Source organism: Schistocerca nitens, chromosome 2 (assembly GCF_023898315.1).
Source record: "Schistocerca nitens isolate TAMUIC-IGC-003100 chromosome 2, iqSchNite1.1, whole genome shotgun sequence".
Classification (NCBI taxonomy): Eukaryota; Metazoa; Arthropoda; class Insecta; order Orthoptera; family Acrididae; genus Schistocerca; species Schistocerca nitens.
The window spans coordinates 628291879-628314398 of record NC_064615.1 but is presented as its reverse complement, the minus strand read 5'-3'; the positions used below and the strand labels follow the sequence as shown (position 1 = coordinate 628314398).

Sequence of the window (22520 nt, the reverse complement as noted above, 5' to 3'; positions counted from 1 at the left end):
ATTACTATCTGACTGGCCGACCGTTACTGAAGGCTGGGATTATAACATTGCACGCCTCTGTCCTCTCGCCCCATATGCGGAATTCTCACATTCTACGCGACCGCTCACTGGCATTTAAGGGATACCACACCACCACTCCATTCTCCGATTGTGCTGTACTACGTAATGTCGTGACATTTTAATAGATACCCAGGAAGTAATACACAGTTCAGATGATGCTTTGCTCACACGTTTATTTCGTCATCAGAGATTGTACAGAGTTTCCTGGCGGAAGTCCTCCTCTCCTGCTGGGTACACTCCTCACGAGCTGGCGGTGCTGTTGCTGCTGGCGGCGCTGTTGCTGCTGGAGTCGCTGGAAGTGCTGGACGAGGCGTCGCTGCTCAGCTTGGACTTGACGCTGTCGAACAGCGCCTGGGTGGAGCTCAGGGCCTGTAAACAAGCGCAACGTTTACCGTCGCTCACCGCCGATGGCTGAGAATGTGCATCAGACCAAGAGTCTCTGCTCGTGTAAATTACACGGTGGAAGAAATTTCGCGGATGGCGGACAATAAATGAAAGTTAGCACCGAGACTCAGTGACAGCATCGAAGGCACCTTCAGTGTTGCATAAAAAAGTGGTAACAATATGATCTACTTCATTAAGTGGAGTGGTCTAAGTACCAAACATCTTGTTGGGTTAGTGTGCATAAAGACGATTTGATGCTAAAAGATTTGTTGATCGCTACCATATCACTAAACATATTTGCGGTCGGCTCTTAACGGGGATTATTTGAACTCTTGTCTATAAAAAAGGACATCGATTTTGAAAGTTCCTGGCAGATTAAAACTGTGTGCCGGACCGAGACTCGAAATCGGGACCTTTGCCTTTCGCGGGCAATTGCTCTACCAACTGAGCTACCCAAGCACGGCTCACACTCCCTCCTCACAGCTTAACTTCTGCCAGTATCTCGTCTCCTACCTTCCAAACCTTACAGAAGCTCTCTCAATCGAGGATTCGCTACCATAAAGTAGCACTAGCATGACGTTGTTTTACAGAAGTTCAATTTTCTGGCTTTATTAACTTTATTTTTTAAATCTTTGTTTGTAGTTTCCCATGTCTGTTGGAATTTATTTGTTTTCTTTTCCGTGCCAGACTTGCTTAAGCATCTTGTTTTCTATAACAATCTCCGATCGGACAGGGATTTATCTTAGTGGATCATCAGTTTAGCTTTAGTAGCAGTTATTTTTAGAGTTTATTGTTTTCTTCCCAACTCGTGTACTGTAGCTCATTCACAGAGCTACGTCTCTCGTTTGTAGTACAGTTACATAACCTGCATGCACCAAATCATTTAATTTTAGTTTCCATTTGAGGTCTGCAACTTATATGTTAAGAAGAATTGGTGAAATGTTGCATTCCAGTCTTACACCTTGATTTATTACAATCTTACCTGGTTTTGAAGTGGCTACTTTTATGATTATTTTGGCGTCATCACGTATGCTTTTGTTTACCTCCTTAAGGGGCATGGACCATCTTTGCTTATCCATTATTGTCTATAATCTATTTCTGATCACCGTGTCAGAGGCGTTTTGAAATGCAAAAAAGTAATACGCGTTTACAAACCGACTTCTCATCGTCTTTCTAAAATTCTCTTGATGCTGAAAATTTTTATCACTGTACAAGCGTCCTTTCCTAAACCCACTTTGCTCTTCTCTCAAGCAGCCATTTGTTTTTACTTTCAAAGGAGTAATCTTTATTAGCCTAATTCCTGAGAGTTTTACCACTGTAATTATCCCACTCATTTCTTTGGCCCTTTTTAAACACAGAAACTACCTCAGCGGTTTTCCAGTCATCAAGGATTTTATAACTTTGCCAGCACTCACTGAATAGATCTAACAGTCTCAGTTCGCGCATCGTCCCTCCACACTTAACAAGTTCAGCAGTTACTCCATCTGCGCCAAAACTCTTGCGATCTGTCATACTTTTCAGATCCTATTGAATCGCATCTAAGGTTAGTGAATCAAGAATCTTATTATAACGGGGTGTTGGGTAGTCTGTATTTATTGCAGCAGTCTCGCAGAACTTTAACTTCCTATAATGCTGCTTCCACTGTTATTCATTAACTACCTTAATTCTAGCATTATCTCTCTTCGACTGATTTCAATTTTTCCTTTGCTAAATTTCCAAATGGGACGGAAAAGGGAATGTCTACCAGCTGTATAAGGAATCCTCCGCTATGCACCGTACTCTGGTTTGTGGAGTATTTGTGAACATCTAGCAAGGATTACTCGCAACTCTGTCGACGGAACGAAACGGAAGCGTACCTCCTCGATGGAGGAGACGACCATCTGCGCCTTGGCGGAGGAGGCGTCGGCGGCGGCTTCGTTGAGGGCCTGCACGGCGGCGGCGGCCTGCTGCATCGCCTGCTCGGCACTCGCGATGTTGTCCTGCGTCGCGTTGCCCACGGCGGCCACCGCACTCTCCATGGCGGACACCGCGCTCGACGCCTTGTCGGCCAGGTCGGACGCCGCGTCGGAGAACGCGCTGTCCACCAGCGACTGCAACAGCACGGCGGACACGTCAGGCGATACCGGGCTCTCTGACGTCACACACGTTCTCAACCCCAGAACCCTCGGTTACCACAGTGCACGCGCTCTCGCCTCAGCGCATCATCTAGAATTTTATACGTACGCTGTTCACACATGTGAAACTCATACACAGTTTTGAACGTAACGGACATTGCCATGCCCTTTGTATCATTATTATAATTATTAATTATTAGTTAAACGGACAAATGTAAGGATGTAGAGGCTTGTCTCACTAGGGGTAAGATAGATACTGCCTACAGGAAAATTAAAGAGACCTTTGGAGAGAAGAGAACCACTTGTATGAATATCAAGAGCTCAGATGGCAACCCAGTTCTAAGCAAAGAAGGGAAGGCAGAAAGGTGGAAGGAGTATATAGAGGGTTTATACAAGGGAGATGTACTTGAGGACAATATTATGGAAATGGAAGAGGATGTAGATGAAGATGAAATGGGAGATAAGATACTGCGTGAAGAGTTTGACAGAGCACTGAAAGACCTGAGTCGAAACAAGGCCCCGGGAGTAGACAACATTCCATTAGAACTACTGATGGCCTTGGGAGAGCCAGTCATGACAAAACTCTACCATCTGGTGAGCAAGATGTATGAGACAGGCGAAATACCCACAGACTTCAAGAAGAATATAATAATTCCAATCCCAAAGAAAGCAGGTGTTGACAGATGTGAAAATTACCGAACTATCAGTTTAATAAGTCACAGCTGCAAAATACTAACGCGATTTCTTTACAGACGAATGGAAAAACTGGTAGAAGCGGACCTCGGGGAAGATCAGTTTGGATTCCGCAGAAATGTTGGAACACGTGAGGCAATACTAACCTTACGACTTATCTTAGAAGAAAGATTAAGAAAAGGCAAACCTACGTTTCTAGCATTTGTAGACTTAGAGAAAGCTTTTGACAACGTTAACTGGAATACTCTCTTTCAAATTTTGAAGGTGGCAGGGGTAAAATACAGGGAGCGAAAGGCTATTTACAATTTGTACAGAAAGCAGATGGCAGTTATAAGAGTCCAGGGGCATGAAAGGGAAGCAGTGGTTGGGAAAGGAATGAGACAGGGTTGTAGCCTCTCCCCGATGTTATTCAATCTGTATATTGAGCAAGCAGTAAAGGAAACAAAAGAAAAATTCGGAGATGGTATTAAAATTCATGGAGAAGAAGTAAAAACTTTGAGGTTCGCCGATGACATTGTAATTCTGTCAGAGACAGCAAAGGACTTGGAAGAGCAGTTGAACGGAATGGACAGTGTCTTGAAAGGAGGATATAAGATGAACATCAACAAAAGCAAAACGAGGATAATGGAATGTAGTCAAATTAAATCGGGTGATGCTGAGGGGATTAGATTAGGAAATGAGACACTTAAAGTGGTAAAGGAGTTTTGCTATTTAGGGGGTAAAATAACTGATGATGGTCGAAGTAGAGAGGATATAAAATGTAGACTGGCAATGGCAAGGAAATCGTTTCTGAAGAAGAGAAATTTGTTAACATCGAGTATAGATTTAAGTGTCAGGAACTCGTTTCTGAAAGTATTTGTATGGAGTGTAGCCATGTATGGAAGTGAAACATGGACGATAACCAGTTTGGACAAGAAGAGAATAGAAGCTTTCGAAATGTGGTGCTACAGAAGAATGCTGAAGATAAGGTGGGTAGATCACGTAACTAATGAGGAGGTATTGAATAGGATTGGGGAGAAGAGAAGTTTGTGGCACAACTTGACTAGAAGAAGGGATCGGTTGGTAGGACATGTTTTGAGGCATCAAGGGATCACAAATTTAGCATTGGAGGGCAGCGTGGAGGGTAAAAATCGTAGAGGGAGACCAAGAGATCAATACACTAAGCAGATTCAGAAGGATGTACGTTGCAGTAGGTACTGGGAGATGAAGAAGCTTGCACAGGATAGAGTAGCATGGAGAGCTGCATCAAACCAGTCTCAGGACTGAAGACCACAACAACAACAACAACAACAACGGACAAACAGATAAGTGGGGATCACACAGCCAAACAGTGGCACGCCAAAAGTTTATTCAGGCCTTTTCACAGGTTTTGACAGATCTAAACCCCATGGTTCCTTCGCAGTTATCTTCTTTTCACATATGTTTTTCTTTCCAACTTCTCCTGTTGCCCCTTTTAGAGATGTCCATTCCTCTTCAACTGTGCTGAGCTATTCCTTACTGCTGTATCTATAGCCTTAGAGAACTTCAAGTGTGTATCGTCATCCCTTAGTACTTCTGTAGGCCATTTCTTTGCTTATTGATTCTTCCTGACTAATCTCTTGAACTTCAGCCTACTGAGCATCAGCGCTGCATTGTGATCTGAGTCTGTATCTCCTTCTCGGTACGCCTTACAGTCCACTATCTAATTTAGGAATGTTTGTCTGACCATGATATAATCTAATTGAAACCTTCCCTTATCACCCGGTCTATCCCAAGTATAGCTCCTCCTCTCGTGATTCTTGAACAGAGTATTCGCTATTACTAGCTGAAATTTATTGTAGAACTCAATTAGCATTTCTCGTCTCTCATTCCTTGACCAGTCCCCATATTCTCCTCTAACCTTTTCTTCTACTCCTTCCCCTATAACTGCATTCCATTCCACCATCACTATTACATTTTAATCTCTCTTTACATTCTCTACTTCCCTTTCAATATCCTCATATACTTTATCTATCTCTTCATCTCCAGCAAGAGATGTTGACATGTATATCTGACCTATTGTTGTCGGTTTAGGTTTGCTATCGATTGTTATAAGAACAAAACTATCACTAACCTGATCACTGTAATATACTCTTTGCCCTACCTTTCTATTCGTAACGAATTCTAATCCGGTTATACCGTTTTCTGCTGCTGTTGATATTACTCTATATTCATCCGACTAGAAATCCTTGCCTTCTTTCCATTTCACTTCACTGAGTCCTACTGTATCTAGATTGAGCCTTTGCATTTTCCTTGTCAGATTTAATAGCTTCCCTACCATATTCAAGCTACTGACATTCCACGCCCCGTGTCGTAGAACGTTATCCTTTCGTTGCATTAGCAAGTGCAAGTGCAAGTACAAGTGAACATTACAAGTGAAAACGAATCGGCACGTTTACGAGCAATTATCCGTTTTGCTTCACCTCATTATTCTTCGAGAGTATTTGAAACTTTATTCCCGACCAGTTCTCGTTTTCTGCAGTAGTAAGTACAGCACATGCCACACAGATAAACCATTTTTCTTCGCTGAAAGCAATTCAAAATATAGGTAGTCTCAGAACTTGCCAATTCGCTGACAACTGTAGTGCATCTGTACACTTAATCGCCAGTCATCGATAAGAACGCACACGTTCGTCATCGACCTTGTGGTCGGTGAAAACGTTGAGGACATTACAATGGGTTATGGCAGTTTTGGGCTACTGAGAGGTGGCGAAACGACATCTAATGTCTCCGGGAACGACCAATAAACATTTTGTCTGTACCAGAAGTTGTTCTCCGTGACGTGATCTATCACTCCTAAACGTCCCATGTAAGGACTTGTAGACATCCTGCACATGTTCAGTAATCAGAATCTTACAGTTTACAAACCTTAGCTCAAAACCAGCAATGAAACATTAATTAAAATTATGGATTAGTGCACGGTTTCACTTTCAGTGTCCTACGATCATTTGTGTAGTGAACGATAGCTGCACTTTTCTCTCTAAATTTTAAGGTTTGCGTTGTTCATTTCGACCACTGACATAAGAATATTTACTACGATGATAACAGTTAAGGGTTCCCTGGATGTTTTGTCGGCCAGTATTGGTCCATACAAGGTAATTTTGTACACACAAAAAATTACGTCGATCATTTCGATAGAGACCTTCTGCAAACGCGCCACATATTCTTCGAACATTTTGCCCTCTCTCTCTCTCTCTCTCTCTCTCTCTCTCTCTCTCGTTTTCCACACACAACACTGCCTGTAAATTACTGAAAACTGGTGTGCACGATGCCAAATATCACAAACAGTTACCTTTTCTGGTAGTTAATTTCCCCGTTATCTCAGCATGCCAAGCAAAATCGTCTCACGTCAAAGGATTCGTCAACTTACCTTAATTTTGTTCAGCTGTGTAGACGTAGAGTTCAAAGCATCTTTTACTTTGGCAGCCATGGCATCGTTAAATGCCTCTGCGCTGTTGAAGATGTTGTCTGCAACGTTCTTCGCAGTGCTTGCGGCGTTGTTCATAGCATTCGTGATCGCATCAATCATGCTTTCAATGCCTGAAGAGGAACTCTGTCAAAAAGCAACAAATATCAATCATTGACTCGGGTATAGTTTACGATACTCTCCAGCAAAGTCACTTTCAGCTAAAGCATTACTTTATAATGGACACTAAACCAAAGACGGAGTTACTAGGTGTGCTTGAATCGCTAACGAAACCTGATACCTAGTTGTGAATACTGAATATTCCGATACCACGAACGAACATATACCAGATGCAGAGCCACTACTGTGCAAAAGGAACTCTCGCTTCTCTTTACAGTGATACTGCAGCTGCAATAGGCATTGCGTAGCAACATGCATTCGGAAGACCCTTGGAATTACATTATGCCTTAGAATAGACATAAAATTTCATCCATGCGTAATTTATATGGTGAAATAACATTTTCTTGCAGACATAAGGATCACAACTTTATCTTCGACAAGGATAGAAGCTGAAGTTACGAATTAAAATACAGTCAAAATTTGCTTATGCAGCGAGATAGCAAGACAAATGTGATACTATAATTTATGTTAGAGTATGTTATAAAGAGACATGTCATAATTACTTACTTCGGAGCTAGTTGCGTTGTCCGCGGTGGTCGCATTACCCGATGAAGAAGCGGTAGAGTTGTCAGAGGTAGTGGCATTGGTCGAAGCGCCGTTGCTGTTCCCATTCACGGCGTTCTCAATACCTTGCTGGATTCCGTTTGCAACTGCTTCCGCGCCATCTTTCATATCACTGATGATTTCTCCGATGTCAAAAAACAAGGGAGACGCAGACACCTAAAGTAAAGAAACGACAAATATTAAGTTTCTTTCAGGATAAGTGAGACATTAGGCTATGACAAGTATATCATTTACCTTCACGATATGAATTAAATTCGCTTTTCGTATTCTTTCACCCACTCTCACTCTTACATACGTTAACAGTAATTTTTTGTTATTAGATATCACTAGATCTTTTCACACTTATTTTATTATCTTTATGTCCTCCTCAAGCTCAGCAAATGTTCCGTTTTGGCTGATAATTGCGAATTACAATGACATTCGCTGATCCCAACAAGTCTGATTAGTAAATCTGTCAAATCTCAAAGTTTTCTCATATAAATTCCAATTTAATGCATTTACTTTAACAAGCACAACGACCTCGCAATATAGTGTTATGGCGGAGACCTTAAATCTAACTTCATCTGTTCACATAAAAGCAAATATACACATACATACTTCTGCAAAAAAATTTCTGACCTCAGCAAGCTTGTCTTTCCATTCACTTTCAGCAGCCATTTTAGTAATGGGCTCGAAAACTAGTGTTTTCACTCTTACTTTGCTTTCACAGTGCCACGCCTTCCAGCTAGAATATTTATTGAGGTATTTGAAAACCATTGGCATATTCAACTTGAATGTAGGATTTTAGGATTCAGGGAAACTGTTCAGCTTACAGACTGAGTCCGTGATGGTGTTACAAACTTTCAGCGATGATGGCGAAGGGTAAAGGTATCATTATGAGGCATGAGACCCTAGTCCATAAACGACAGAGTTGAAAGTTATAAGAGAAAATCGTTCTGATATCTCTGACAGGTGATCACTTCCACTGCAAGCTCTTTGCTTCCCGTATTTTGAGAGATGATAGTATGGACGTAAACAAACAAAAAATTGTCTGTTAAGCATGGGCTCTAAACAGAATAACTTGAACACTTCTCCATCATCTATACTGTGGAACAAATCTCTTTTACTACGAGCTCTTTGTCTTCCATGTTATGAGAGGTGTAGTCTGTCCAGTAAACATGGCCTCTGGTTTGTATACCTTAAAAGCTATGAATACTTGTTCATCTTTCCTATAGTGAAACAAATTTCTTCTTCTGAACATGTACTTATTGCTTTTAAAGTATACATTTTAGAGCCAATGTTTATTAGAAATTTTTGTAAGTTCTTTTTATATTGTTTTCTCCTAAAATATGAGAAGCTAAGAACTTCTATTAGAAGTGGTCTGTTGTTACGTGTATCAGATAGAAATTCCTTATACTTTTGTTTATGGACCGAAATTTCAAACTGACACATGTATGCTTCTCCGTATCTCTGAAACGTTTCACCATCATTACGGAATTACCATGCATATCTGCAACATAAGTAAGTTTCGTGTGAGCATATATTTTTTTGAAGAGGTATCTCTTTGTAAGGAGATTAATTACCGTAACTGTGTTGTTCTTCTAGAGGAGCATCAGGCTTTTGTCATTGTAGCAGTTGTTGTTTTCTGTCGTTACAGAATGATATTTGTTAGCTTCATAGTCTAATAAGCAATTTAGTTTCTGACCGCAGGAAGCATTCGAGAACAAGTAATCCCATTAAACTCCTCACACGTGGCAAGAGAACTTGATCAACTAGAACAAATTGTTCATGGAATAGCAGCAAAATGCGAAATATCATAGTTTATGGTAATTTGATAAGGTAGCTATTAATGGAAGACACACCGATATGCAATAACACTAACCGTGTTAGTAAAGCTATGGAGAGTAATGCAGCGGCAATTCTGTGTGGCATGTCCCTGGTAGATTTTCAGTGGTACGTGACACCAGATGTCTACGCTGGGTTACATATTTCCCGTAAATTGGGGGCCGTCGGTTTGTGGATTGGAGGTGTCACCCAGTCGCGTACCTGGTTTGTTCCACTGTGTTCGTATCATGCGGGTTTGGTGGCCAATACATAATGTGAGATCACTACCATGCCCCTCAAACTATTATCGAGTAGTCTGGCCTTCCGACACGGCCAGTTGCCCTACTGAAAGGTGCTAGGGCCGTCAGGAAAGTCATGAAGCATGAAGAGATGGAAGTGGTCCGTAATAACATTCACTTACTGTACTTCGACATGTAATATTTTAAGAAAAAATATACAAAGCGCGTGTCTCTGCAGGGTTCAAGTACTTAAATTCGTTCCACATTCTCTAATTCACCGCAATTCTGACTTCATGTACTCGTCTTAAGTGAGCACGTGTTATATCTTACGTTTGGATGTAAAACAGAAACATTTTTAAATAAAGGGAAAGATATGATTTGCAAGTTGCTGCATCACTGCAACGGACAGTTCCCATAGTAATTGTGTCATTGGTCAAAGCCAATAATTGTGACGTAAATTTGACTTTAACTTCTAGAGCCACTGTATCTGTTGTTTCAGAGCATTCGGAATCGTGAGTAACTATAGTGCAAGAAGATATATCTTTCTTGATAGAAATAGTAAAGGATTCATTTGAACTGATACCTATAATCATACAGAATTTCTGCTAAAATGGCTACTCACCTACATATACATTTAAGAGAATAGTCTTCACAAAAATAGTGCGACGAGATCAAAACATTCCAGGTAGAATTACAATCGCCAAAACTCTTATAAAGTGGTTTCGCCATTGTGGTGATTCAGAGATTCAACGAAAATAATATAGAAACTAAACTACTAATTGGCAGAAAAAAAATCTCATTCGGCGAGTAGACCATCGCGCTGTTCGCAACCAAAAGCTTACGATTCTGCCATTCTCCACATGTAAGGCGTTGTGGACATAATGCAATGGTCAGGATGGTATGGTCATAATGAAAGGAAAGGTAACTGGCGGATTTCTGCGAATACATTTTAAGTGACAAACGTATGACTTAAAGTAACTTAGGAGGTTAGCTACAATTCTAGTATTAGTTTCAGAATTACTGCCATCTTCACAAATCCACGTATAAAGGTAACACAAGGACAAAAGCGTTTCCAGTTGAGTCATCTCATGTTACGTTCACAGCTGATACCGCTCGTGTCCTTGTGCTACGTTTGCACTTAGATTTCTGAAGATGGAAGTAATTCCGAAACGCGTCATGCATAATTTATGTTCAATAAACTCATTCCTCACCTATTGTATGATTTTATGCCACCTACCAATCTTAACTACAGATTACACATAATCAAATTTTAGATGATTGTGTTCACTGTCGTGCCAACGGTGTAGCTCTTGTTGCCAGGATGGAATTGCATCTAAACACCACTGGAAATGTCAACAATTGGTCTGCTGAGAAAACAATGAAATAACACGTCACCTCTGACACTAATTATTGCCGAATTTGAATATTACCATCTGGTATTGTCCATATTCGCAGACTAATATAGTCGCTACTACCCTACAGTAGTGTCCTGCAAAGAATCGGAACAGTTTCCGTTTCACTAAAAGCATAGAACCCGACTGGCAACCTTTTAGAACTTATATTTGTCGATCGTCAGAAGGAGTCGATGCGTTTTTATGTCATAAGTATCTGTACACTGTACTATGTGAGCTTCTCATAGTATTTAGTCAAATATGTGACAGTAGCCAGTAGAACAGCCTGTCGTGGTTTATTTGGTAAATGGTTGAAAACACAGCTAGCAGAATCGGCGCGCCCTGGGTGTAACATCTAAAATTTGTCAGGACGGTGAAGATATTAAATCCAGCAACAAACGAAGCTGTTGAGGCTGGTGTACAAAGATACAATTTATCATGGAAGTGGGTATTCATAATCCACCAACCCCAAGATATTAAGTTCGTACCCAGGATAACATATGGCTGAGTGTGAACCTCGTGCTACATACCTGCGCTACCACAGCCAATGCGACGACGATCACCAACTTGGAAGCCATGTTGTCTGAGGACGACTCGGTACAAGTGCAATACCTTGACGGTTGGGAGGTGTTTTATAGGCACCCACCGTCAGCAGTCACACTTGCTGACGTTAATCGCAGGTGTCTCTAACACTTCCGCTGCAAACAGTACCGCCTGTACACTTGTTTATTCAGGTGTTGGAAACGATAGTATACAAAACTCTCCGAACATCCGTAATGTTTCTCACCCGTTAGTATTGAAATGTGGAAATTCTGACTCGAAACAAAGCAAAGGGCAAGAACAGAATGTCTACGTTCAATTTACCACTGTACCACGAATACAGATATGTAATGTTGGATTATTATAACATTCCATTGCCTAATTGATCTTGTATTTCCCAGTTCCAATTCTTCAACAAGAAACGGGACACAACATTAATAAATCCCTGAAACATCCTAAGAAGTTGCCTAATGGTTTTTCATTGCCAGAAAAAAGAGAATAAAGAGAGTGTATGACGGTGCAAGTGAGCAATAACCTTAATGTATTCACATATTTATAATGTGATGAAAACAAAGTAAAGAAAATCTATCAGACAATTGGAATATCAGTAAATAACGTGAAGGGGATGAAAATGTAATAGTCTCGAGAATAGACGGAATAACAGAATTATTTGAAAATGCATACCAACTACAAAAGAGAGTAAGACAAGAGATTTTCTTCGATGGGGCTCCAAGAAGTTAGGGTGATTTTTTTTTTTTTCATTTCATGCGAGTAGGTGGAACACACACCAAAGATGAGGCGATACAAAAACTGAAAAAATTGGATCCAAGCGCACAAGCTTGTAATCTGACAAAACCTGAATAATAATAAAAATACGTTAGTTTATATTGAAAAGATGTGCTAAGAAGAGAGAAACTGGCAATTTGTAAACTGATATAATGAGTTCTAGTACCTGCCAAAAAAGCCATAGGACCACATGTAAGGACCTAGAACAGCTCAGAAAAGTAAGCAACATAGATTTTATCAAGGGAAAGGGAACCATAGTAGGAATGAAAAGGGCAGAAGCAGAAAGTCATTGCCAGCAGAAAGTCATTGTTAGCCGAAGAAATTCTTCCGCTTATCAATGAAATAAGGAAAGAGTCCCACAGTTCGCGAAAGAAAACTCACAGCATCCGTTGCTTAGGAATGAAATTTAAATGATGTGCAAAAAATTAAGAGGAAAATTAATGAAACTATGAGAATTTAAATAAGGTAACTAGAAATGCATAACAGAAATACAGACATCGTTTACATGAAGATTGGAGTTTTGGGAAAGTAACGATCACAGGAAAAAGGAGAACAAATGGATACAATACAATGGTGAACTTGTGTCCAAAAGCTGAGATAATTAAGAGGAGAATTGACGAAACTACTGAGAATTTGAGTAAGGTTGCTAGAAATACAGACTAGAAATACAGACATTGCTTAGCTGAAGGCTGGATTTTCGGGAAAGTAGTAAGCATAGAAAAAAATACAAATGAATTGATACAATACAACGGTGAATATGCGTCTAATAGCTGACACAGAAATAAAGACGCATTGTCTTTGCTGCTGTCAGAAGTATGAATACTTAAAGTTTTACGATTGAATAAGACTTTATATGCCGATAGCACACCACCTGATTATTTAAATACGTGATCATCTGAAGAGTAGAAAGTCTCTACACGAAGTTTGATAGTTATCTATGCTAATGTGTACACAAACAGAAATATAAATCTAGAGCAGGTTGAAATACTATTATTTCAGTAAAATTGTAATTCAAAGCACGTTAATGGATTTAGGAATGAAGACAAGCCAGCGTACTATTTATAGACTCTCGACCATGTTGACTGAAAGAGTGGTATAGACTCTTTCCAGAAAGGGAAATAATACAACATTTCGCAATATTAGGCAACTAGGCGAATATCTCGTCCGATATAAATGAAGTTTTTATTCTATTTAAATACCCACATTGTTGGAAAGGCTTCCTCACGACTACATTCTTTATCATACGGCTTGCTTTCTGTGCTGTTTAGTGGAGAGTTATCTAAGGAAACTGTAAGGAGGGGGACAGTGTCATGATGAACGTAACAGGCTTTCCTGCACAGCTGATCTGTAATATGACCTTTCTTGGAAGGCAGATGCTCACACCAGCCGGCCGACTTCCTTGACACTTTAATCTTTCCGGAATACTTCTTACAGTGAATCCCTAATCAGAAATAAAAGAGTTCAGTTCATAGGGGAAGATTACAATTTACAGAAATATGTTCTAGCGATAAAGTAGGAGCGGATAAATTTGAGAAGTACTATATGTCTAACATTTGTTACGAAACTATTACCCCTTTGCTGATAGTTACCACTAGATGTGATTGAGTCCCAAAATACGTTAAAAAGTTCAGACACAAGGCAAAATTCAATACATCGAAAACTATGTATTGTCACGTCGTAACGAGAGTCGAGTTAAAATCCGAAAGCAGGGTCGTCAGTGAAGTTCAGCCCTTAACACTGAAGCGCGTTTATTGCGAACACAAACGTACAGCTAGAATAGAAGAGGTCAAGACGGAGACTGCTGATATTTACAGGGTGTAACGCTTTTTTGACACGTATGAACACTGATCCGAAAATCCCTTACGTTATGGTGGGTATGAAAGAATTTATTATTCATAGCACAGAAACACTTTCAATCACTGTTACATCTATGAAGTTATTTTTTATGAAGGCCCAAAAAGACACATTTACCAAACACTTCTACATTTACAGAAATTGTTCGAAGTGAAATCTCCTATCTCATGCATTTCCTGAGCCTGTGTTCTATACTTTACGGTGCCATGTGGATAAGTCCTCTAGTGTTCCGTATTTAGTCGAATCCATTCTCTACATGCTCCCTCAGAACCGCGATATTATCGAGATACTGGCGAACCATCATTGTAATGTAAGGTGGAGCACTATCGTCCATTTACCACCGTTGTTGTATGACGTCTAGAGGTACATAATCAAGCGAAAGAACAGCATCGTTTCTGAGAAATTGGTGATATGTTCGTCCAGTAAGACGTTGTGGAAAGAAGTAGGAGAGTCTGGCGGTCATCAGTGAAATCTACGCTACAAACTAAGGCAGAATTTCTGTTGATGTCTGTCTTGGTGCACTTGATGAGGGTTTTCATAACCCATCACGTGAGAAGCCAGGTTCATTAGTGACTAAGGTACGTGCTAAACGTTTCACATACTTATACAAATTGAAGCAGGAGAGGAAAAAAGGAAAGCAAATGGAAGGAACTAATGCTATTAACTGCATCGTACGTTTGTGCAGAATCAACGGCAACGAGTGAAAATGTATGCCAGATGGGGACTCTAACCCATATTCCCAACTAGGGCCTCCTATCCCCTGTCTCTGTCCATGTCCTCCATACTCACTAATTTTTGATTCCCGCTGGAGGTCGAATGCAAATGTGCGTCCGCACTGAAGATATTGGATTCATCGTCCATCGAGGCATATCATTTATATAAAAGTGTGGTGTCTGTTTGCGTAGACAGAAAGATATTCTTGGCTGAAAATCTGTTTCAGTCAATTTTAGCACCCTTTCAAGATGTGTAGGATACCGATGATTTTCTTGTCGACTGTTTCAAATGGTTAGTTATTTAATGGCTTCCCTTCTCACAATTCTCCTGTTGCTAGCTAATGAAGTTTCGTCCACTGATCGAAGAACCTGCTGTTTAAGGTCAGGCATTCGAAACTCTCGTCTGCCTCCCATAGTGATGTTCAGAGTAAAGTTGACGTGCTGCTTCCGCACGACCATCTGCTAGTCTGTACAATAGTACATACCCGTCATTTCAGACACTGAATGCACCATTGTAATGCGTAATAAGTTATCCTAAAACAGCACAAATGCACATCTGAGGTAAATTCCACAGCTAAAAACACCGCAGACAATTTCTGTTATGCCATCCTATCAAATAATTTTCAGACCCATGTTCAAATGAGCTTTTGCAAAGTTTTGATGACACTTGTTTTTGTTCACCCTGTATACAAACATCTAATTTCCCATAATACACTGAGTAAGGTAGTACAGAGGCTACAACTCTGGACTCGCAGTTGAGGAGACGACGGCTCAGCTCAATACTTGGCCAGCTAGATTTTGATTGTTTGTGATTTCTCTAAATCGCACCAGGCAGTTGCCAGGATGGTTCGTTTGAAGAGGACGACCGATTTCCTTTCCAAACCTTCGAGCAATCGGAGCCTGTCGGCTGGAAGTTAACCGCTAATCCTCCTTGCTTCCTTCGTATTCCGTAGTATAAAAACATTACGAACAAGAGAAATATCGAGGACCTTCCAGAAATGATAAACACTAAATAACAAATAGTTGGTTGCAGTTGTGTTTGAACTACCGACCCGCAACTAGCCAGCCAGCAACACTGGCAGGTACACCACAGTAACTCCAGAACAGCCCACGGCACTGATCCCTGCTCTGCATACACGGATACTCGTGGAAACACGGAGACCCACCGTTTCAAAGGGTCTCGACCTGACTGCAGCATCCTCGATCTAGCTCTTGTCGATGGCCCTCTGTATGGCTCGCTGGGGGATCCATGCGTTCTGCCAACCTTATCACATCCTTTACACTATTTTGAGCTTCAATACAGCCCTAACCTATCGAAATGTCACGATGTACGATTGTGTCATCTCTTTCCATGAAAAACCCACCGTCAAACTGCGCCTCAGGACTGCATTTGGGCTCGCCGGCCGGAGTGGCCGAGTGGTTCTAGGCGCTAAAGTCTGGAACTGCGCGACCGCAGGTTCGAATCCTGCCTCGTGCATGGATGTGTGCGATGTCCTTATGTTAGTTAGGTTTAAGTAGTTCTAAGTTCCAGGGGACTAATGATCTCAGAAATTAAGTCCCATAGTGGCCAGAGCCATTTGAACCATTTTGCAGTTGGGCTTCGATGATGTCTCTGAGCTTTTGTGTTCTTGATGAAGGGTCATAATCCTGGGCATCGTTTGTGACGTACGACAAGCGACGAAGGATGAGATACAACTCAAAGTAGTGCTTTACTAACTTCTGTAGTCCCACTTTCCGCACAGACGTCATTTCCGAACGAAGTTTCCCGAGCAGTATGCGCTACCTAATCCTTGGCGTTGTAGCGCTCTCGTCCTTCTCCTGGACGTCTAAGTTCCGTTAGCGAGCCGGCTTTGTTACTTCTTCGGTCCTAGTCATCAGATTTTCTGCAAGTCCTTTTTGTCGTTTAGTTGCAACGGGAACTGTGCATGCATTGCACTTTCTAACTCGCGACTAAGGAGCAGAAAGAACGTTGTAATGTCTGTAACGTCATACTGCAAATGTCACGAACTGCAGCATTGTATCCCAATATCTCCCTTTGTCATCAACGATCATTACTGAAACACACTATGAGGGCATTCATCTGCGGATGCTAGGCAGTTGTCGTCCTCTGGATGATATCGCAATGTGAAATTACCTCTGATACTAGTGTGAATTAGAGAAGCCTTCCAGGATCATAGATCATCACACAGGCTGCTCCATTCTTCAAGATGATGCCTTCTGCAAGGAGCTTTGCAACATCCAGAGTTTCGGCAGTCAGAAGAGCTCTGGTGACAGGTGGCGCGAGTCACCATTTCTCCCCCTCCCCCCCAACCGATCATAGTTACTCTTCTATGGTCTTCTGTTATTAATTGGAATCCTCGTTTGGTTGGTTCCTTAGTAATCAAGGTTTTTTACAGTTTTCAAGTACGCTGGAAAGTCTCTTGGTTCAACAGCAACTTCATATAATGAAATGATCACTGATAATTCGTTCACACTGCTGTGTTCCACCACAGTTTCTTGGAAGGCAGTCGGTGTTCTTCTGTTTAAGTCCATTTTTGCGTATCGCTGCGGCATCGTTTTCATGAATCATCAGTGTCCATTTCGCCAGTCGACCCACCGGAACCTTCAGACTAGTTAGGCAGCACAGAGAATAATGGTCCGTCACAATAGTTGTAATGTCTCTTTCAGCTATAAGTTATATGAGGATTCTATTAAGTTCGTGAAGTTAAATTTCGTAAAGCTGTCTTTCATAAAACCTCGTAAGAAACAATTACAAATAAGCAATATTATATCTGCAGGTTGCCAAATTAAACTTTAAATTCCTGTTGAAAACGACCACCAGGCTACCTATAAATAATATCAAATGCGTTAGCCTAATAAAATTTATGCAAAGAGGCACCTGACCTATAATAAATTGTATCACTGAAAATAGTCGCTTTATTATAAAATAAATCTTGTGATTTGATGCTAATTAATTTTGATAGTATTTTTATATAAGTTCTTCTGCTCCGGCTTCGTCGAATTTCCTGTGGAAATAAAAAGTTTAAATGCGCCGCGTAATGGCGGCCAACTTTCTCACTCAAAGATGATCGCAACTAACTCCGCAGGAGCTGCAAAAAATGCTACACAAACTCTTGCGTTATAACAAATGTGGCGTGGGTTCCTTAAATGATTACTCTGCACTCCAGATTACCTTATTATATTTTCGTAACTCTTTTACACATCAATTATGTTCTAATAGTTAAACGAGAGCAAGACAAAAGCTATCGCAATACAATCGTATCTTCTGCACTCAAACAATAGCTAAGACACAAGAAAACATCAGAAGACAACCAAGTTCATTGTCTTCCAGCCTTTTATAATATAACGAAGATTACAATGTTCAGTTCTTTAGTTTACACATATGATCTTATATCACGGAGAATGATGTCTTTTTTCTGTTATCAGAATCGATAAATTGTCTTTAAAGTTATTTCGTCACTTTGTCCGTATCACAGTTAGGCATTAAAGTTCACACAGCATTACGCTTGTATAGTTCTCTTGTCGTTATTTATATTGTTCATGTCAAATATATGGAAAGGGACACTATATAGTGAAGATCTTCATGAACCCCCAAGTATTACAAGCACGTTCCCAGAAAACTTCTGTGCCACATATTTCGGTATTTTTGAACTTCCCAACGTCGTAACGAATTTTCTGGTAAATTAATGTGGAGTTGTCTGCAAGAGGTCGCTTGCAGAGCACTTCACGCCAATATAGCCTGCTGATGATTACTATTTATGTACAATGTAAGAAAAAGACAAAAAAAGCGACACACCACGAAAGAATTAACCGAGTGGGATGGAAATCGGTAATGTGATGTGCACGTGCAGTCAAAGAAATGATTACAATTTAAAAAAAAATTAGGATTTATTCAAGACTAAGAGCTTCACAAATTAAGCAAGTGAAGAACATGTAGGCCCACCTGTGTTTCATGCCAGCAGTTTCGCCTTGGCGTTATTGATGGAGTTCTTAGGTGTCCTCCTGAGGGATACCGTGCCAAATTTTGTGCAACTGGCGCGTTAGATAGTCAAAATCCCCAGATGGTTGGAAGGCCCAGTACATAATGTTCCAAATGTTCTCAGTTGGGGAGAGATCCGGCGACCATGCTGGCCAAGACAGTGTGTGGGAGGCACGAAGATAAACAGTACAAACTCTCGTCGTGTGTGGGCAGGCATTTTTTTTGCTGAAACGTAAGCCCAAGGTGACTTGCCACTAATGGCAAGAAAATTGGCGTAGAATATCGTCGCCGTTCCGCTGTGCTGTAAGGGTGCCGCGGATGTCAACCAAAGGGGTCCTGCTACGAAATTAAATGGCACCCCAGACCGTAACTCCAGGCTGTCAGGCTGTATGGCAGATGGCAATCAGGTTGGTGTCCCCTCGGTGTCTGGGGTGTTTCCCGACGCGACGTCGGGATGGAATCTCATTGACTACAGCAGAAGTGTCTTTGGTTATAGGTCGGGACGCGAACTGAGTCTCTATGACTACCGAAGACATGTCTGGATTCGCCCCGCCGGTGGCTGGATACCGACATATCACCCGCCATGAGAGCTCGTAAGTTACATAGCAGTGGCGTATATATTTTACTTTTGGATAAGAGTTAAGTTACAACATTATTTTCACGTGTACTGTTACAGAAGAAATCTTTACATTGTATGATAAATAATACAGATAACTTTATTTTGGTTCAAAAATGAATTGTCGTTCATGATTAGATATCTGTGGGGAAGCTAGTTCGTTACTGTCTTTGATCAAACAGTTTTATCATGTGTGGTGCCTATCGAACTTATTCTTGCATATTACAATTAGAGACCTATGTGTGGCTTGCTCAGTTATAGAAGTCTTTACGTATTACGATGAATAACACAGACACTTTTATGTTATGTTTTATTTTGGTGCAAACATCGAATTTTTATTCATAATAGGTCTATGTGGAACCTAGGACAACACTGTCCTTGACATAAGCAATGATTACAAAGCTAAAATATCGTATGTGGTGCATTTCGAAGTTATACTTGGGTATTACGAAATTATGCATTTCAAGTGATACAATCCATTAAGTATCTCCTCAAATTGCACCGTTGCGCTAAAATGTCATAAATTGCTACATTGGTGGTTAAACGTGCTGTTTTTCTGTGGCTGATTATGGACATACAGTCTTCAAACTTTATTAAACAGCCTCAGCAGCAAGGTCTCGAGCAGTAAATATCACAGTCTCCCTTGAAGCTCATTTTTGCACACTGGTAACACACAGCAACAGGTGGGTCCGGAAAAGGTGGGTTAGTGTTTTATTTCCTTGTAGACAGCGAGGACACTAGATATGGGGAAGGCTGGGAAAGAAAACCAGCTGTGGCCTTTCAAAGGAACGTCTGCCATTTGCCTTTAGCACTATAGGGATATCACGGAAAACCTAAATCTGGATGGCTATATGAGGATTTGAACTATCGTTCTCCGGAATGTGGGTCCAAGATCAAATGTAATAAAAAAATCTTTATTAGCCAATCAAAAACGTTAACTATATTTATGTTCTCCTGAAATAGTGCTTGTTCAGTTCGTTTTTGGGTAATATGGCCTCATTTATGCCTAAAACGAAGTGTCAAATATTACTGCATTGCCTGATTAGCAGACATTTTCAGTGTATTAGCGGGCAGCACACGAAATAAAACATCGAAAGCTAAACATGGGCCTCTCAGATACTATATTAATCCCAATAAGTTCACTTTCACACAGTTTCACAAGATATACGCGATATCTCACTAGATCGGAAAAACAGTCATGTCAATCGTCGTTGACACCAACCGAGAGTTAAGCGCACACGGATAGAATCACGACACATTATACAGCGGAACGTAACACATTTCGTATGACTGACAACGATTGAATAACTTCCCTAGTGAAGGAACCCCGGCCACTATACAGTCACGCTGCGAGCGACGAAGGAACCACTCCCTTCGAAATTGCTTGCAGCGTCGGTCACAGTACTCATCCAGCACCGTTTTTGACTTCGAAATTATTTGTATTGAAGACATATAACATTCTCAATTTTTCTCTGAGTAAATCTATACTCTGTTTGTATTGTTAAAATTCTCACCTTGATAACTTTTAAACTTGAACTTTCATAATTTTTCAATTGGATGCGAGGCTAGATAATGACCTCTGAACTGTGTCTTTCTAAATTTCTGATGTTTATTAAATTACAGTATCATAGTTAAAGTTGCTACAGTTTCATTGTTATTCACATCAAATACAGTGCTTTAGTTTTAACTTTGTATCTTGGTTGCTGAGGTAAGCTAATGTAACACGTTTTTCTAGTTCTGATGCAAGGATTGGTTTTTAGGTATTAATTCAAAAACTAGAGAAAGTAGCTTCATTAAAACTTTTACCATATGTTTTTATGAAAAAATGAACCCAATTCCAAAAGCAGAGCTCTTCAACTTCAATATTGTATACTTTTAAGACGTTGAAAAAATGGAATAATTCAAAAATAAAACAAGTAGCTTCACGAAACCTCCAAAAGAATGTTTTTATAACCAACGGGACGTAACTCTAAAATTATAGCTTCCTAAGTTTAATAATATGCTCTTTTAAAATTCCAATAAAACTGTATTTTTTAAGAAACTGATTATCGGGTCATGTCGAGACTCGAAATGTTTGACGTTGTCTTCGTTTTGCATAATCTGGCAGTATTGTAACAATATTTACACATTTAATTTTACGTAAGTTCATTACGCAATCTCTTTGTTTGCTGTGTTCGTGGCATGCATTAGGATCTGCTGTCTTGACCTTCACCGAGTGATGGGGAAAAATCATTATCTCATTCAGCACATTAGACCTACCGATATGTGCATGCTCTGTAACTTATACGGTAATTGCACTTCTCCTGTAGTTAACACATTATTTCAGCTAAGTGAACTCCATTGTGCCTTTCACCAAGTATCGTATAGAGACCAAAATTTTCTCTTTTTTCAGTGCAGCTTAGCCTGTAAGTTACATCAGTAGTGTCATGTGTATTTTAATAGGCATTTCAGACATATTATACACCAGTACTGTCAAAATCTTTATTTACTTTTGTTAAGATGTTGACATTACGTTCACATAAAAAGTAGTGTGTTGCTGATGAAGCTTTCGTTCTTTTGTTGAACTGCAGACATTTCATGTGTGGAAATACTGTGAGTTATACCCTTTACGTTCCTTGAGAGATCAAGAAAATGTTGACACAAATATTGTGTGTGTGTGTGTGTGTGTGTGTGTGTGTGTATGCGTTTGTATCGGGTTCCCATGAAGTTGGACAAATCCAGACTTCACAAATCTGCCTGTATTCCACTGACAACGCCTCCCACTGCTCTACCTGTCTCCTTCTGCCACAGTGAGCTTTCGACGATCATGTGCACGCGTTACACAAATGTCGACGAGAATGATATCATCCTTGACGTAGAAAAATCTCTGATTGGCTGTTTCGTTTTAATGAGTGGTAAAATACTAGGCTGTAAGTAAAGAAGAGCAAAATATGTATGTTTTGGCATGAACTTGTCTGACTAGACAAGGAAGCATGATCTAAAATAAGTTGCTAAAATACTTGGTTGTGACTGGGAAATTTAAGTATGAATGTTGGCCTAAAAGTTCTCTGTTTGGCTTATTTCCATCAAATGGATGCGGCTTAAGAGAGGGGAGGAACATGAAGGCGTCATAGAAGAGGGCGTGGCATATTATGTCTTAGGTACAGAACGTATATATACCCACCAATATCCGCTATCTTG

At 40.4% G+C, this 22520-nt stretch overlaps 1 protein-coding gene across 2 annotated transcripts in view; it reads right to left on the bottom strand.

Moving 5' to 3' along the window:
- Positions 1-213: 213 nt before the first annotated feature.
- The window catches only part of LOC126236726 (uncharacterized), a 56908-nt gene continuing 34601 nt past the window's right edge, over positions 214-22520 (bottom strand). The window contains exons 1-5 of one of the 2 annotated variants that reach the window (XM_049946251.1): positions 11383-11519; positions 7363-7575; positions 6640-6822; positions 2301-2534; positions 214-429 (exon numbers count right to left, since the gene is read on the bottom strand). In XM_049946251.1, the coding sequence (XP_049802208.1) occupies positions 301-429; positions 2301-2534; positions 6640-6822; positions 7363-7575; positions 11383-11430 (807 nt within the window). In that variant the 5' untranslated portion in view covers positions 11431-11519 and the 3' untranslated portion in view covers positions 214-300. Of the gene's footprint in view, positions 430-2300; positions 2535-6639; positions 6823-7362; positions 7576-11382; positions 11520-22520 lie in introns of those variants that run through there. The other variant, XM_049946252.1, reaches the window with a different exon arrangement.